At 38.2% G+C, this 18,226-nt stretch overlaps 1 protein-coding gene across 12 annotated transcripts in view; it reads right to left on the bottom strand.

Moving 5' to 3' along the window:
- ATE1 (arginyltransferase 1) overlaps positions 1-18,226 on the bottom strand; it is a 179,730-nt gene that overhangs the window by 136,414 nt on the left and 25,090 nt on the right. For 5 of the 12 annotated variants that reach the window (XM_088019774.1, XM_088019773.1, XM_028121748.2 and 2 more), the window contains exons 6-8: positions 17,352-17,584; positions 15,431-15,559; positions 14,396-14,524 (exon numbers count right to left, since the gene is read on the bottom strand). In XM_088019774.1, the coding sequence (XP_087875900.1) occupies positions 14,396-14,524; positions 15,431-15,559; positions 17,352-17,584 (491 nt within the window). The remainder of the gene's footprint in view (positions 1-14,395; positions 14,525-15,430; positions 15,560-17,351; positions 17,585-18,226) is intronic. The other 7 variants (XM_028121756.2, XM_028121751.2, XM_088019772.1 and 4 more) reach the window with 3 other exon arrangements.

Raw genomic sequence — 18,226 nt, 5'->3', positions numbered from 1 at the left:
CTCAGCATGGAGTCTGCTTAAGATGCTCCCTCTCCCTTTGCTCCTTTCTCTGCGCATGTGTGCTGTCACTCTCTCTCTAAAAATAAATAAATCTTTAAAAAAAAAAAAAGAATGAAAACATAGAACAGGGGTGACCATGAAGCCTGAGAACCTTACTTTGTTTAATCAGATAGAGAATGGAATGCTCACAAAAGGAAATACTTTTGTGACAGAGATCTTTAGTAGGAATTTATTAAAAGCAGTGTTAAACTGCAAACAACAAAGCCAGGAACAAACAGTTCAAGAAGGGTTCTAGTCAATACCATCGAAGGAGAATAAAGTCAGAGAAATCACAATCTACGGGAGGCAGCTCCCCAATCCCTTACTCTAGCCCCAGGGACTACAGGCAATGAAAAGCAGTGCACAGTAATGATGCCACCAGAAGGCCCTTTCTGCTTGACACTGGGTGTGTTCCAATACATGGGCACACAGTGACTTATAAGCAAGTCACTCAAGCCAGGCTTACTTTCATCCTCCCTAACTCTACCCCAGGTAAAAGACTCGACCTCACCTAAAAAAAAGGGAAGGGTAGGAATATATATTTCTCTTAAAATGTAAATAAAAATTCTTTTAATTCTATAACAATGCAACTATGAGATTATGTACACATACATATAGATATATATACACACACAGAGTCACATGGTTTATTCCACAATGAGGGGGAAAGGGCAAAGTATAAGACTACCTCTTTAGTGCAAACAGAACACTTCATATGGACCAATTAGACCAGGTCTAATTTCTTGCTGCTTAAATATTTTATTAACGCAAGAACCTGGATTCAGTCACTAAATCTATCAGAGCAGATTCGTATTCCTACCGAGAAAAAAGGTATGAGTCATTCAAGATGCTGTTTGCTAGAAAGATAACTTTGAAACCTCAGAATTTACACTGTTGAGAATTTTCCTAGTTCCTCAGGACAATCACAATGATGTCATTTCTGTCATCCACTCCACTGCTCACTCCTATTCTTTTTCCTGTTGCCAGGAGCATCAGTCTACCACTTGTTTTCCAAAACTGTATTAAGTAGAAATGCAAAACACAATTATCTCTAAACATTTCAGCCTATGATTGTAGAGGCTAACCAAAATAAGACACTTCCTCTAACATCTTTCCAATAATTTAAAAATTAAGCAGGGGGGCGCCTGGGTGGCTCAGTCAGTTAAGCATCTGCCTTCAGCTCAGGTCATGGTCCCAGGGCCCTGGGATCAAGCCCTGTGTCGGGCTCCCTGCTCGGCGGGAGAGAGAGAGAGAACCCTGCTTGTGTTCCCTCTCTCACTCTAACAAATAAAATCTTTTAAAAAAAAAAAATTAAGCAGGGTATGTTTCTCACCCATTGTCAAAACACCAAAAGTCTGGGACCACACTCTGTAGGGTGTGCTGTGGAGTAAGGCACTCCTCTAAACTGGAGTGCAAAAGGGTACAACATCTGGACGGGTAGGAACAACCACTCAGTGGTCTTAAGCTGGTCTTCCACAAAGGCAAACAAAATGGAAATAGAAATGGAAAAGGTTGACGGAAAATAAACAGTTTGAAAAAAAAGTCAAAAAAAAAAAAGGGTACAACATCTGGGAAGAGAATTTGGCAAAATCTAGCAACATTGTATGAACTTCTGCCCATTGATGCACTCTGTGAAATCAACCATAAAAGAATACCTCTACACACGCATAATGACAAAATTATACTACCTGTAGCAGCACAAAATTAGAAATAACCTAGGGGCACCTGGTGGCTCAGTCAGTTGAATGTCTGACTCGTGATTTTAGCTAGGGTCATGATCTCATGGGTCCTGGGATTGAGCCCTGTGTTGGGCTCCGCATTCAGTGGGGAGTCCCCTTGAGATTCTCTCTCTGCCCCTCCCCCCACTCAAACACTCTCCCTCTCCCTCTCTAATCTTAAAAAAAAAAGGGAAATAACTCAAATGTCCATTAGCAGAAGACCGCGTCAATAAACTACAGCACATCCTTTCACAAAACGGCATGTAGCTGAAATAACAAAGAATTAGGGTTCTCTATGAGATGCTAGGACTGTGACTTGGATATGTTTGTAGGAAAAAATAAAGGTACCAAAAAGTGTACAATAGGACATTTTTCTTGGTGAAAAGGAGAAAAATAAGATTATTCATATGTATTTGTTTGTTTTTGGTTTTGCAAAAACACCAGAAGGATAAACCAGAAACTCATCAAAATGGTTATTACTGGACGGCAGGGAACAGGCTGGAGGAGACATGGAAAGAAGACTTCTCTGAGTGGATCCCTTTGGGTGACTCTGGAAGCACATAAATGCATCACCTATTAAAAAACTAAAATTAAGAAGTAAACCCCCAAATTCAAAACAAACTGAAAAAAGTGAACATAAGTCAATCTGGTATCATAACCACATAAGAAAATAAAATTATTCCATGCGACTTCTGAACACAGTATTCTGATGGAACATCTGAATGGGATTATGTCCTAGAGACAAAGAGAATCACAGAAGAATCATAAACAGCACTTATCAACTGTCATTAGTACTGTTATTGATACTGCAATGTTGACTCTACTTTATGTATATCATAATACACACCAGGTTCATAAATATGCTCATGTAATCAAGAAACATAAAAAAGAGAAACAAACCATAAAATCAGAAAAGACAACACCACATGTTAAATTTGAATTGGAAATATCAACATAAATTCATACCACCTAATTCTTCTTGGTCTCTAAATTCAATCTTCATTAAAAGGAACCAAGGCTTCTTGGAAAAATGGCTGGCAGATTCCAAGACTGAGTTGGGAGATGTTTAAGATGAGACTGGGGTATCTTTCTGTTCTAGAAAGCAGAGGACAGAGGGGATATCTTGATGGAATGTGCACTGAGAAAACTTGGGACAGTTTGAGCATCAAAAAGAATAATGACTGTGACTATAAAGTACTGAATAAAAAAATATCCAGAGGTTTTGCAGTGGGGGGAAAAAGGGGGACAGGGAGGGAGGTAAACTAATTTGTCACCAGCTCCTCTCTCTAAAATTTGTTAATTAAGGTGAAAGAATTCAGCATTTACCTTGCCTTCTTAGGAGAAACTACAGGTTATCCTCGGTTGATTAGGAAAATCTCCTCCAGCCTTTTTAACCAAAAATGGCTATAAATGTATGTATTAAAAGAGAAAAAGGAAAGCTAAACAAATCCCTATTCGACAACCAAACATCATCAAGGAACACTAATACCATTGCCTAAAAAGGCTGTTGAACAAAGGGCATTCATCTGTGCTGAAATACCTCTTCACAGATTACTTGCTAATCACAAAGGGGACATCTTATCCTTACAACGAAGAGATCCAGAGTTCACCACCTTAACACAGTGTTCAAAATCAGCACCATCAACACCAAGACAACCCATCATTCTGTATCTTCTGACAGAATATGATGCACACAAAATTACCTAATGAAGTACACGTGCCAAAATTGTTAAACCTGAATCTAATCAAGATTTAGACTTAATTTTCAGTCTACAGGAGATTGGGGCCACAAAGGAATAAGTTAAATTAGACCACGAGGAAAGATTCAGACAAATACAGAATTTGGGACATTCTATAAGACAACTGGCCTGGACTTTCAAAACCCAATGCCACGCACTGCCGTAGTAATGAACATAACTAGCATCCTAATTAAGGCACAAAATATGACTCTCCACTAAAAGGAACTGGAACTTCTTGGAGAAAAGGTGGACACCAAATCTGGAAGGAAAAGCTACAACATGAGTCTAGAATGTCTTGTGCCAGATAAAAAGGAAATTCTTGACCAACGGAGTCATAGCATAAGGTCATAGGCGCTTGCTTGAGGGGAATCCTAGCGGCCAAATTTGGGACAATTTCAGCATTAATAAAATTATGGCAATGGATTATAGTATTTCAAAAGTTTTTTAAATCCATAAGCCCACAGAGATACCAAAAGGAAATAAGATGGGGATGGGAGTGAATGGAGAGATAATGTTCTTCTTTACAGTAAATACGTAATTTCAGGTCATAAACGAGGTCACGGGGTGCCCTGGTGGCTCAGTCCGTTAAGTGTCTGCCTTCAGCCCAGGTCATGATCCCAGGGTCCTGGGATTGAGTCCCACATCTGGCTCCGTGCTCAGCAGGGAGCCTGCTTCTCCCCCCCCCCCCCGCCTGCCGCTCCCCCTGCTTGTGCTCTCTCTCTCCTGTCAAATAAATAAAGTTAAATTAAAATAAACGAGGTCATAAAAGAATGTAATTCAATTTGATAAATCACCATTCTGCAGCCTCTCCCGCCTTCCCATAATTGATTCAGGCAAGAAACATCAAGGGCATTGGCTGATACATGTTGGGAAAGAGGTTATTCAAAATGTCTTAAAAACATCATCCCACAGATTACTTTAGGGTATCTCGTGCTTTACAATAGAAAGATCTAAATACAAAGGTGAAAATGTCACTCAACAATAAAGAGATTGGGGGCGCCTGGGTGGCTGAGTCCACTGAGCATCTGACTCTTGGTTTTGGCTCAGGTCATGACCTCAGGGTCATGAGACTGAGCCCCATGGAGGGCTCTGCACTCAAGGGGGGGTCTGCTGTAGATTCTCTTCTTCTTCCTCTGACCCTCCCCCCACCCCACCCTCTCACTCTCTCTCTAATAAATAAATCTTAAAAAAAAAAAATAAAGGGATCTTGTGGCTTCCATCCAACCAAGCGAGCAGACCTAGCATCACAAATAAGGGACAACCTGACACTGTGAGCTGCCTGAGATGATGCAGCAGAGCCAAAACACTGGCACAACCTCAAGAGAAAACTGGTACTATCTGAAGGCTGAGCGTCTGCATATCCCATGACACAGCAGCTCTGTTCTAGGTATACACCCAACAGAAACATGCCCATGTTTACTACAAGACATGTACAAGGACGTACATGTGCAGCACTCTACACGGTAGCCCCAAACTGGGTACTACTGAAATTCCCATCAACGGCAGACATGGTAAACTATGGTATATTCACAAGTAGAACACTATCCACCAGTCAGACTGAACACCCTACGACACAGATACAGGTGAATCGCACTAACATAAAGGTGAGTAAAAGAAACCACAAGCAAAAGAGAACACGTGTAGGACTCTACTTATATAAAGTATGGAACAGGCAAAACTAATCTGCAGGGTTACAAGTCGAGAGGAACCCTGCAGATGGCCATGATTGGAAAAGGACAAAGGGCAACTTCTGAGGGGCTGGGCGTAGTCAATTTCTTGATCTGAGAATTGTTACACAAATGAGTTCAATTCATAAAAACTCATCTATCTGAACACTTGTGTATTTTTCTATATGAACATTATACTCCAATAGAAAGTTTTTTTTAAAGTACACATCACTTACACCTAAAAACATTTAAACTGAATCCAATCACTAGAAAACACTCAAATTCTGAATATAGGACATTCTACAGACAATCAGCCTAAGCTCTTTTTTTTTTTTTAAAGATTTTATTTATTTATTTGACAGAGACAGTGAGAGCAGGAACACAAGCAGGGGGAGTGGGAGAGGGAGAAGTAGGCCTCCCGCGGAGCAGGGAGCCCGATGCGGGGCTCGATCCCTGGACCCTGGGACCATGACCTGAGCCAAAGGCAGATGCTTAACGACTAAGCCACGCAGGCGCCCCAGCCTAAGCTCTTTAAAAATGTCAGTCATAAAGAAAGAAATCAAGAAAGACTAAAGTAACAAGGGCATAAACACAGCATAAATATAAAAGTTCATGAAATGCATGAACCTTGACTGGGTCCTGTATTAAAAAAATAAGCAATAATAAAAGGTATTTTTGGTATAACTGGGAACATCTGAACACGAATTGTGATGTTACAGAATTTGTGAATTTTTTAGGAATGATAAATACTGTGGTTACTTAGGAGAATATACTTATTCTCAGGAGGAGCATGCTTAGTATTTTCAGGTGAAGTGTTTTAATATCCACAACTTACTCTCAAACAGTTCAGATAAAAAAGGAGAGGAATTAAGATAAAGCAAATCTGACAAAGTTGTTAACAACTGGTGAGCCCTGGTAAGAGTATGTGGGTATTCACTGTAATCTTTCAACTTTTCTGTTTGTAAATATCAAAGTTTCAAAAAAGTTGGGCAAAAAATGGTAGTACCACAAAAAACATTTAACAGATAGCTGTTTTAGAATAAAAAATATAATAACCAAATAGAATATATATATATATAAATAGAATAGAATATATAAACCTAGATTGGGGGCACCTGGGTGGCTCAGTTGGTTCAGCATCTAACCCTCGATTTCAGCTCAGGTCATGATCTCAGGGCTGTGCCCTGAGCATGAAGCCTGCTTGGGATTCTCTCTCTCCCTCTCTCTCTGCCCCTCCCCCCTACTCACATACATACACACTCTCTCTAAAAAAAAACCTAGACTGGATATTAATTTTTAAAAAAATGGGAAAATATAAATAAATATAGGACTAGATATTAGATGATATTTGTAAATCATTGTGAATTTTCTTACGTGTAACAATGACGTTGCGTTTTGAGTAAGTACATCTTATTTTTCAGAGATTCATGCTAAAAAGCTTAGGAGTAAAATGTCACGTTTACAATATAAGTTAAAGTGACTCTCACACAGAAAAGATAAGGCAAACATGGATAAGTAATTATTGTTAAATCTAGGTGATGAGTATACAGGTGGTCAGTATACTATTCTTTCAATTTCCTTTTTGTTTGAAAGTCCATAATAAAATTTAAAAAACAATTTCATCAATGCCTCAGAAATGTGAAGAGACCACTGCAGCTATGAGTACAGTCTGTTTTTCAACGAGTTTAGAAAAGTTGAGGTCAATTTTAATTATTCTAAGGAACCAATGGCACTTGGGCTCCTGGGTGGCTCAGTTGGTTAAGCGACTGCCTTCGGCTCAGGTCATGATCCTGGAGTCCCGGGATCGAGTCCCATACGGGCTCCCTGCCCAGCAGGGAGTCTGCTTCTCCCTCCGACCCTCTTCCCTCTCATGCTCTCTATCTCTCATTCTATCTCTCATTCTCTCTCTAATAAATAAATAAAATCTTTAAAAAAAAAACTAAGGAACCAATGTCACTTAATAAATATTATTAGATAATGGTATTTTCTATAATACAATATCAATAAAATTCCAGCTAAGATCCTATGTTTATATATGAAATTAGTGGTATTTTGAAAAACAAAGATTCATATGGCCTGGTTTTATATTGTATTATACAAAAGACAGGTCACAAATTACACCCATTAATTTTATTTATATTATTTTCTGAAAATCTGTTATCTATCTGAATGATTGAAAACAGGAATGGAAGCAAACATGCTGGAGTAATTCATCAAGTCCTTTACAATCTCACTATCTACAATTATGTGCTACTTCTCTAAGGATGTTATTAAAAAGAACTGACGTGCTATTTTATATATCAAAGCAATCTATATTTATCTTCTCATCAAGTCTTTGAAAAAATAATCTACTTTTGGGGGTGCTGAAATGATTATTTTACGGTTACCAACAGAGTTAAAATGGATTTTATGCACTGATACGGTTGCTTCAAGTCTCCAAGTTACTATGATGACTTTTATTTACTTTAAATGCTTTACAACCATAAGAGCAAAAAATGTATTTTCTTGAACACAAGTGAATTAGTTTCACCCATTATATTAACAAAATCACACCAGGGTGAGCTGCTGCACAGAGCCCCTAAAGCGAGTCAGAAGAACACTTAAACTGTTCAGAGGAGAACTTTTTGGCTTCTCTTCCTGCATCTGAGCACAGGAACACTGGCCATTCAATCATGCAGAAAACTGTAGTCATGTACAAGGGGAAATTACTTCTGCACTCTATAATTAATGAAATGGGTTCCTTCAAAATAAAATGCCACACTCAAGACTGGGAAGCAAAGTATTATGTTCAGATCAGTTTCTCAAGGCAGCCAACCCTACAAGTAGAGTGGGCTTACTCTCTCTGTAAGCAAGGGTTTAGCCAAGTGAAGTAAGAATTTCTAGGATGAAAACACACCAGGTGAAGGACCTCGTCTACAGCCGTGACCTTCTCCTTACATGGAACCATCTCCAAGGCAGCTTTCAGGCTTGAAATTCCCTATTAATTAGCCCTACATTTAATTATCTTACCTAGAGAAGACCAGAGGTACTGCTCCTGACCACCGCCCTGTGTATAAAGCAGGGGTATCATTCAGAGGAATGACCGTGTTCACTCCTAACTCCAGAGCAGTGCCACAATGAGGCACAAGGGGGCAGGCCACAAAAATAGAGAATGGCTCACCAATCCCAAGGGAAGTAACTATATTTGGAACAGTGCATGGGGAAGTTCAAGCCTACAGGCATTCTTAAAAATTGAGATTTTGGTGATAAGCAAGTAAGAGAAGACCAGAAGTTTCATGAGGGCAACAAACTAAACCACAGGCCCACCTGATATATCAGAGAGAAACAGAAAGAGACAGGCAGGAAGAGCCACTTGGGGTCAGAACAAACTAAAGAACGGTCTCAAAAACTGCCCTGCAAAGGGGCCCAAGTTTAATTAAACCAGTCTATAAAGCAATTTATGCCCCAGGACACTGCTGAAAACCACAGAGCAATTGGCCAGCAATTAGGGGAGCCTAAGAGCTGAGTCTGATACCAAAAGAGACAAACATCCTAACAAACAGATCAGGGTAAGAAAAAACAGAAGACCACTATCATCCCAGGTTTGCTGCCATGCTCAAGGCTGAGCCCTAGGAACTGATATCATAGACTTCTCCTACTTTATATAAATGTATACTCTCCTCTCTTCCCTACTGATTTTAAAACCAATTGTATAAAAGAGCATAATTGTGTTGTTGGAATAACAATATATTTGATAACATCATCATAAAGAAGGTGGATGGGAACAAAGCTATAACACAGCAAGGAAATTATACTAAATGGTAACTCAAATCCACTCCTAGATATATTCCAAAGAGAAATGAGTATGTCCACATAACACTTGTACATGAATGTACACAGAATTTTTCACAAAAGCCAAAAAAATGAAAGCCACCCAAATGTCCACTGATGGATGGAGAAACAAAATGTGGCACGATGAAATATTATTCATCCATAAAAAGAAATACTGCTATATGGTAAAACACGGATGGACCTTAAAAACACTATGCTGTGTGAAAGAAGCCAGTCAACAAGAGACCACCTACTGTGTAATTCCATTTGCATGAAATATCCAGATTAGGTTAATCCAGAGACAGAAAGTGGAATAGTCGTTGCCTAGAGCTGGGGCGTTCAGGAAAAAATGAGTGACTACTGATGGGCATGGGATGATGAAATGTTCTGGCATTGGTGATGATGGTTTCATAACTGTGAATGTACTAAAAAGCACTGAATCATATACTTTAAATCGGTGAATTATATCTCAATAAAGCTGTTATTAAAAAAAAAAAAAAGGACAGGGTGCCTGGGCGGCTCAGTCAGTTAAGCGACTGCCTTCGGCTCAGGTCAATGATCCTGGAGTCCTGGGATCGCGTCCTGCATCGGGCTCCCTGCTCAGTGGGGAGTCTGCTTCTCCCTCTGACCCTCTCCCCTCTCATTCTCTCTCTCTCTCTGTCATTCTCTCTCTCAAAAATAAATAAAATTTAAAAAAAAAGCTAATGATCAGCATGCATGGAAAAAAAAATCTATTTAAAAAAAAATAGCATAGTGCAGGGTCTTGACCTGCAAGGTATTATTTTACGTTTATTTCTTAGAAACTATATTCAGAGAGATGACAGACAAATCAGCTTATAAGAAAAACTATCATTTCATATGTCTCTGAAAACTGCACAAATTCAGTTAGATGTCAGGTAAATAAAATGCTATGGATGATCTCAAAGTCAAAGGATTTATCAAACCCAATATAATTACCAAGCCATACTCACTTGTATGATATCAAAGAACTATTCTGTCAAAATCATTTTCACTAGTACAAATTTGCTGTAAGCATGTGACCCTATAAAATAGATCATTAAGGCAAAGCTATTTTGCTATAGGAAAGAAATCCATTACATATTTCTATTTAAACACACGGTCAAATCACATACCCAGAGTTCAGTACTGACAGCAGTGAATGTAAATTAAAAATGTACACTTCACTGCATACAAAAGGAAACAGAAATCTGAATGGCTCAAATTAAAATTTACTGTAGAATTTTATTTAAATGCCATGCTCATTTTTCTTAAAAAAATATATACCACTTTTATAGTATGGATTACTACCCTATAATATGCATCATTTACACCACACACTAGAGTTGTCCCATAATATATAACAAAATTAAGAAAACATAACCTAGCACACAGACAGAAGAATACAAAGCCTTTTTTAAAAAACCTCAATCAAGGTGCCTGTGTGGCTCAGTCAGTTAAGCATCCAACTCTGGATCTCAGCTCAGGTCTTGATCTCAGAATTGCGAGTTCAAGCCCCATGGTCGGGGGGAGGGGACCCTCATTCATACCTTCAGTGTAAATACAGACCACCACCCTGGAGCCTCTCCAGATGCTAAGTTCCAGATGCTGGTTTCTGATTAGTATCTTCCCACAGTTAGTTGTCCCACAGGCTTCTCAAACTCAACCTAGCCGACACAGAACTCATCTTCTGTCCCAAAATGCACAAATTCTTCTTCCTCTGGTATTTATCTCAGATAAGGTCACCATCATCTACCTAGTCATGCAAGCCAGAAACGGAAAATCAATCTGGACTCGTCCCTCTCCTCCATTTCCAACTCCCAAACATCCTTCAAGTCAAACACCAAATCCTCATCAACTCTACCTCCGAAGTGTCTGCTGTATCCCCACCCTCCTCTTCCTACCAGTATGACTTCAAGTCCATCATACCTCACTGGCTCTGCCTCAAGTCTCACCACTCTTAAATAAAACCTGGCCAACATTATTGTGGGAACCACTCATCCACTCCTCTTAAAATATGTGGTTCAAATAAGCACCTTCCTCCAACTAAGCTCTTGGGTGGGGCATGTGATCCAGACATGACCAAAGTTCTCCATCCTCCAGTCACAGTGACTGGTTTAGAGATAAGAATGTATCTCAAGTTGGGCCAATCAGGGCACCTGGTGGCTCAGTTGGCTGAGCAACTGCCTTCGGCTCAGGTCATGATCCTGGTGTCCCGGGATCGAGTCCCGCATCAGGCTCCCTGCTCAGCAGGGAGTCTGCTTCTCCCTCTGACCCTCCCCCCTCTCGTGTTCTCTCTCTATCTCATTCTCTCTCTCAAATAAATAAATAAATAAATCCTAAAAAAAAAAAAAGTTGGGCCAATCAGTACCTTCCTCGGGACTTCTTACTGAAATAAGAAAAGAAGTGCACATTATTTTTTGCTGAGATCACTTCCTGTGAGAACAACCTACCTCAAACTGGCAGTATTCATCTCTGCCACCATGTACCTGCATCAGATTCAATCCTTACAAAGAAAGCAAGCTGGGAGACCACAAGCAAGAGACACTAATGGTATTTTCCTGAGATCTAATGAAGCCAAAACTTCTTTGTTACATAGGCAAATAATCCTTTCTTTAAAAAAATCAATTCAACTTTGGTTTCTGTTGCCTCTCAAGTCCTAACACATTTCTTAACAACTAAATGGAATTCTCTAGCTCCACTATCTAAAATCCTTCAATCATTCTTTATTACTGCTAAGGTTAAAGTCCAAGACCTTAAGGTCTGCAAATTCTGGTCCCTTGATTATCTGATGGCATAATAATCAACTTTGGCACTGCAAAACACCATAAGCAAAGTAAAAAGATAAATGACAAACTAAAGAGGAATATCTGCAACTTTTATCCCAAGGGCTTAGGTCCTTAATATATAAACAGTTTCTAAGAAATGGACAGAAAAAAAGTACTCCTAGAAAAACAAGCAAAACTATGACCACATGGTTCACAGAAGATAAAACTCAAATGGATTTTAAACATAAGAAAACATGCTCAATTTCATTTATAATAAAAGGAATGAAAATTAAAATGACACAAATTTCATTTGCATGTATATGGCAAAAACTCACAATTCTTATAAAATCTCAGTGACCAAGGCCATGGAAGAACAAGCATTCACGTAAGACTGCTGGCTACAAAAGGGTACAAACCCTGTGAAAAGGAATTCCTCTGGAGAGGAACTGACCCAGCAATCTGGAAGCTTATCACAAAGACACAGTGACAAAAATACAAACAATTCTATGTACAAGGGTACTCAGTGCAACACTATGAAAGGGTAAAAGACTAGAAATCACCAGATGGCCACCGGTAAAGGTCAGAATGAAGAAACCATTCAAGTACCCAGCAGCCAGAAAATGAAGATCTCTATATATTGTTCTTGTGTGACCTCCAAGTATAGTATGTTTGTATAATAAAGAGGGGGAAACATGTGCATGTAAGTCTAAGTATGTATATGTACTGGTATGTTGTCAAACATGCGTACAGAGATACACATACACACACCACATATACGGAGAGATCACACAGATACCACACGTGTATGTGTTTACATTTTCAAAAAGTATCATTAGAAGCAAAATTAATTCTAAGATAAACGACCCAGTTTCTTTAAAAAATGCTATTAAAAACAAGAGGGAAATTTATTTTAAATTAAAGATGTTCAACCAAATGGGATGTATAGATCTTACAAGAATCCCGATCCAAACAAACTATAAAAAGACATTTAAAAAAAAAGACATTTTTGAGACAACTAAAGAAAATCTAACATGTACTAGGCATGAGATGACATAATTATTGTTAAGCTTGCTGGGCATGATTATGGTACTGTAGTTACGTATTTTTTTAAAGTTTATAGCTTTTAATCTAGAGATTTCCCTCCTTTTAAACACTGTTTATTATAGATTTATCTTACAGAAGTGCCCAGGTATCGTTTTAAATAATCCTTTATCCCTCATATTTTTTGTGAACCGGTTATTCCATCTAGAAGCTTATAATTCAGGTTCAGTTTCTTCAGCAAGAATATTCCATAGGTGGCATTTTATACTTCTTACATATAGTCCTGTTGCCAAGAATGCCCTTCTCCCTTTTGGCCTGACAAACATTTATTTATCCTTTAAAGACTTGGCTCAGAAGTCACCTCTTTCAGAAAACCTCCTTAACCTCCAGTCCCATACTAAGCTGGCTTCCCCTACTTACTAATCCAATAGCTAACCCTAATGGCACTGGAACTGCCTGCCCCTCTGTTGCACCAATCAGGCTGTGAACACCGGTAGCAACGGACTAGTCTGCAGAACTGGACTCCATGGAGGCCTGAAGCCTAAGTGGGTGAAGTTCCAGGAAAGTAATCTTTACCCCATAAACACATCAGATCATGACCTGGTGTCATGGCCCAACCATTCATACCTGGTAGGCAGGCAGCACAAAGCCAAAATCTCCAGGGTAACAGGAAGGAGTAATGTTCAGGAGTAAAACCCCCTGAGAATATCAAAAGGAGCTGTTTGCATCTGGCAGACTCCTTACTATTTGTAAACACTATCATCCACAGCTGCATGGCTCAATGGGGAACTTATGGAAGCACTTCCCAAATTGGAATGGGCATTCAAATTGCCCAGAGACCTAATTCAAAATGCAGATTTGGATTCAGCAGGGCTGAAGTGGGACCCCAGATTCTGCATCCCAGGTGGATGCTGTTGGTCTGCAGACCACACTTGACCCAGTAAGGTTCTGGGAAACCTGAAAGTCAGCCCTCTCTCAGGGAACATACAGCATTAACTCTTGTCTTACTCTCTTTTAATCTAACACAGTGTCATTAAAACAAACAAATCCAAATTTTAATTCTTCTTATCTGTTGGCATCTTTCTTCTAATATATCCCTCCTGTGACAACTATGCAATCTCTCATTCATCTAGATCTCTCCAGCCTGGAAAATATAAGCCCTCAGTAAATGCTTGTTAAGTGATAGTCTATATAATCTCAACATATTTAATTCCTTCCCACCGGCTTCTTGATAAGATATGTTTGTTCACTGGTCCATCTTTCCCATTTGATTATCAACTCCTCAAAGGCAAAGATTCTTCCCTTTGTGCCGTGGCCCATGGTCTGGTCTGGCACATAAGCAGCGGTCAGTGGTGTTTGCTGACTCAGCCTGATGACTGAACACATACACACACTACGCCAGGTTCTGAGAACCCTGAATACAAACCTATCCTTTTTTTCTGAGGGACTTAAATGCTCACATGTAGGACTTGTTTTCATAAAAGTTTAGTTACATACACTGAAAAGGATCATCAGCTTTACTTAACAAATAAGGAAAGAGCAAAAGAAAAGTTCTATATTATGCTTCTTCATAGACAACCTCATCAAGATAGGAATAAACATTTCACAAAAGGTACCTCAGTCTTCCCACATTCATCAGGCGGATCCTGGTGGATGGCCATTTGATACTTGACATATAAAGAAAATGACTGGCTGAAGGACGACTTGAACTCTGGGTCCTCAAAGGAGACAGGTACTAACCTCACCTTCAGAGCAAGGAAAATACAAGCAAATGCTATTGAAACATCTCTACCTGCTGATGTGCTTCTGAAGGTGAGGCTAGAGTAAGATCTCCGCAAATCCACTTCCAAAGCTCAGCGCTGGAGTTTTTCATGAAATAAATAAACCCTGGAACGTGCTGACTGGCCCAGAGCTGAAAGCGCTAACTTTATACTAACACTTAGGAGAATTTTTAACTCCTAAGGGCCAGGACAATTTATTTTTCTTTTATTTTTTACCCTTTCCGCCTATTGTGGTTCTATGCACAGAGTCAACATTGTTGCTCATGGTAGTGGTCACTACTTTTGTCCCCTCTACTAGTATTAAGATTTTTCCCCTTCCACATTTTTCTTGGATATTCTGATTTACAAAATTACAAGCATATGAGAACTTCTATTAAAATATTCTATTATCTTTAAAAAAATTCTACTGTCTTACTTTTCTAGTCCCACTCAGTTGTGTATAATTTAGCTGTCATGAACTCTGTCCATACATGACTTTTAAGTGGAGATAAAGCCTATTAACCATGTTGTGCAAAGTATGCTTATCATAAAAATATAAAGCCTTTTTTGCTTTTTTCCACATAAATATTTTATCTTAGAGTTCTATTACTAATTTTTTAGATAAATACATCCAGACATAGCAACTTTAAAGATAATTCATTTTACGTGTTACTTTCCACTTTGCAGTTACACGTGACTGGCACTTAACATGTCCTAGGTAAAATTTGCACTTTCAGAATGTCCGTTACTCCACATTCCTATCATTTTGCAGATATGCTGCAAATTGAATATAAATAAAATGTACCACAAATAAATCAAGTTATAATACGATGGTATCAAATGGAGGGGGAAGTTCCATTTGCACAGAAAAATTACACTTGGCCTGCTGACCTGGCTCACAGTTGGTTTATCAGGTGGATCCTTGTGAATAACCATCTGGTAACGTTTATAGACCTGGTAAGACTCCTGAAATGTGGCTTTGAACTGAGAACTTGGTGGAGATGACCTCACCACCCTCACCTTCAGAAGGAGTTAAAAAAACAATGTTTGTTAATTATTTATTCCACAGAATAAATTCTGTTTTATTAACAGTTACTCCCACCCAAAAAGAACCAAAAGTTCCCATACAAATATTAAAGCATAAACATACGATAATATTTTAACATTAAAAATTAACAAGATAGTAAATTTTTTTAAAAAGTTATTTCTCCAACTTACAGACTCATTAAAAAGGCAGATCCTGTCTAAACTCTTAAGGCTAAGATCTATGACTGAATTATGGAAGACTGACTCTACTGTAAAATGGCAGGATACTTCTGGCACTCAAGACACAAACACAAATAAATACTCTTGAATTCCAGTTGTATGCAACTCACCTTCAGTAAATCATTCAGAAAAACTAAAAATGTGAATATATTTTCTAGACACTCTTCAGGCATCACTCCTAACTCTAAACTTACAGATTTTGTTTTTATAAGTGTGAAAGACAACCCTCACAAAGTATTCCTATTTCATGGCATAGTTAAGAATGAAGACCCTAAAGTTAGATTTCTTTTACTCAAATTTTCAATGTCACCATCTTAGTCAAGCAAATAAATTTACCTCTCTGTGCCTTAGTTTCCTCACAAACAAAATAAGGATGAGTTAAGAGTAACTGCACAGCAATGGTGAACACTTATTTTAACATTGATTATTCACTAACCAGTTAAAATGTGTTAGCAAAACACAATAGTAAAACAGAAAATCGAATGCAGTATAATAAAAGGGCTAACTGGAAAATTTTCACGTACGCCATAAGAAGCAGTTCTTCTGCAAAGAAAGAGTAATATACGGTGGACAAAAAGTCTCTGCCCATCCAAGGTATCATTACGTTAGAAAAGTAAAAGCTGCCTGCTGCCGAACTGCTATTACATACTTTAAGTAGTATGTTCAATTCTCTTTACAATTTGAGAAGGAGAAAGTCAATACCAAAATCAGAGCAGTTAAGGAATTATAGTAGTCAAAGTTGTTAAGACTTATGTCTGATAATATATATGATCCTAAGGTTAAGATTGCATTAAAGTTAATTTTCAATATCAGGTCCTTAGCAAAGCTCTTAGATGGTATTAAGCTACAAATTCAAAGGCTGACCAGTTATTGAGATATGAGAATATAATAAAATCATTATCATTAATGTTTCAGAAAAAAATGTATAAACACCAAATACTGAAGAATGTAGATTTAATCTGGGATGTAAATAAAAAATAATAGGAATACTCTAAAAGTAATCATACTATGCCTACAGAGGTTTGAGAGAATTACTGAGAGAGGATTAAAGTCATACAACTTAGTACTATTTAGTTAATTCCTAATTGCTGGCTCGCATATGTACTACTATTTGTTGCCTTAATGAAGATCAGGATACTAGAATGGATAAAACAGTGATTTGCCTGGTGTGATCATTCTCCTTCAGGATCTAACCGAAATTGCTAACAGTGAAATTTTAAATAGTATATTTTGTCACTTTAACTACTAAATTTCAATCAAGGGATACAAAAAGCCAGAGTCCCTTACATAGTAACATGCTAAAACTGGAATTATTTTCACAACTTTAGTAGCCAAACTGCATGAAGTACTTATTTTAAATCTTAAAAAGAAAAAAGGTTTTTCTCAAATAGCAGTTGACCTAGTAAATACAAATGCTACTCCATCCCAATTCACTTAATTTCCCATTATTTAAACAGCAAAATATCAACTTAGTATGACCTCAAATGAAAATAATCAAGGTACCAACAACAACAAAAAAAATAAAACAAAACACCCTCCAAAGTACCTCTAACTTGTGTGATGCATTCTCTGGTAAAGATTCAAAAATTAAATCTTCAAGTGATTTGGGCTGGTTGGATTTATTAGCCTTTGGTGGGAACAAAGATGGTGGTTCACCGTGAGCCTGGAAACCCTCAAGTTCTCCAGCTGGGTTCTGCTGCATGAGTTTTAACCTTTTCCTTTCTTTCCGGATTTCCTTTGCTTTCCGGCACGGAGGCTTACTCAAATCTGCCCCTTTGCCTAAAACAATTGCAAAATATTAGACCAATCACATTTGACTCTAGAAATTTTTTTTTCCCCCAAAAGTCTTAAAGATTCTACAGAATTAAGTCTAAAGAGTTCCAACAGTTAGGTTAGCTTTGTAAGGAGATGTTTCAGAAGATTCTGGTGGAGAGCTCTAAGATGATCTTAAAATTCTATCTCAGAAGTGGGACTGTCAAAGAAAGTATTTACTTTCTGAAACTGAAACTTCACACAGCTCTTACTGTGAAAATTTAAAAAAAAATTAATATTCATCCACTTCTCTGCCTTTATAAGTTGAAAAAAACATAATCAAATATCTTCTACTACAGGACATGGGTATTTCCAGCCCATTCCTGAGGGACATTTCTCTCAAAGCACTGGTGACATAAATACATGCTTAGGACCTGGGTGTAAATGAGTACCGACCCCAGAAAACATTCTGGCAGGTTTTTTGATGAAAAAATACCCTTGCTTACTTGAAAGTATTTGTGTCTCTCCATCTAACAAATGGATGGGATCTCATTTGTTCAGCTCCAGTTAATGAGAGTTTTGTTTGAATTAAAAGAGCAAATATCAAACCGAAAGGCCTTTAAGATATAAAAATTTTAGCTACAATAAACCACGAATTTTAATGAGTGC

Source organism: Eumetopias jubatus, unplaced genomic scaffold, assembly GCF_037043125.1.
Source record: "Eumetopias jubatus isolate StellerSeaLion01/CBP00866 unplaced genomic scaffold, mEumJub1_p1.0 scaffold_17, whole genome shotgun sequence".
Classification (NCBI taxonomy): Eukaryota; Metazoa; Chordata; class Mammalia; order Carnivora; family Otariidae; genus Eumetopias; species Eumetopias jubatus.
Note: the sequence above shows the minus strand (reverse complement) of the source record. Positions and strands in the feature narration are given on the sequence as shown.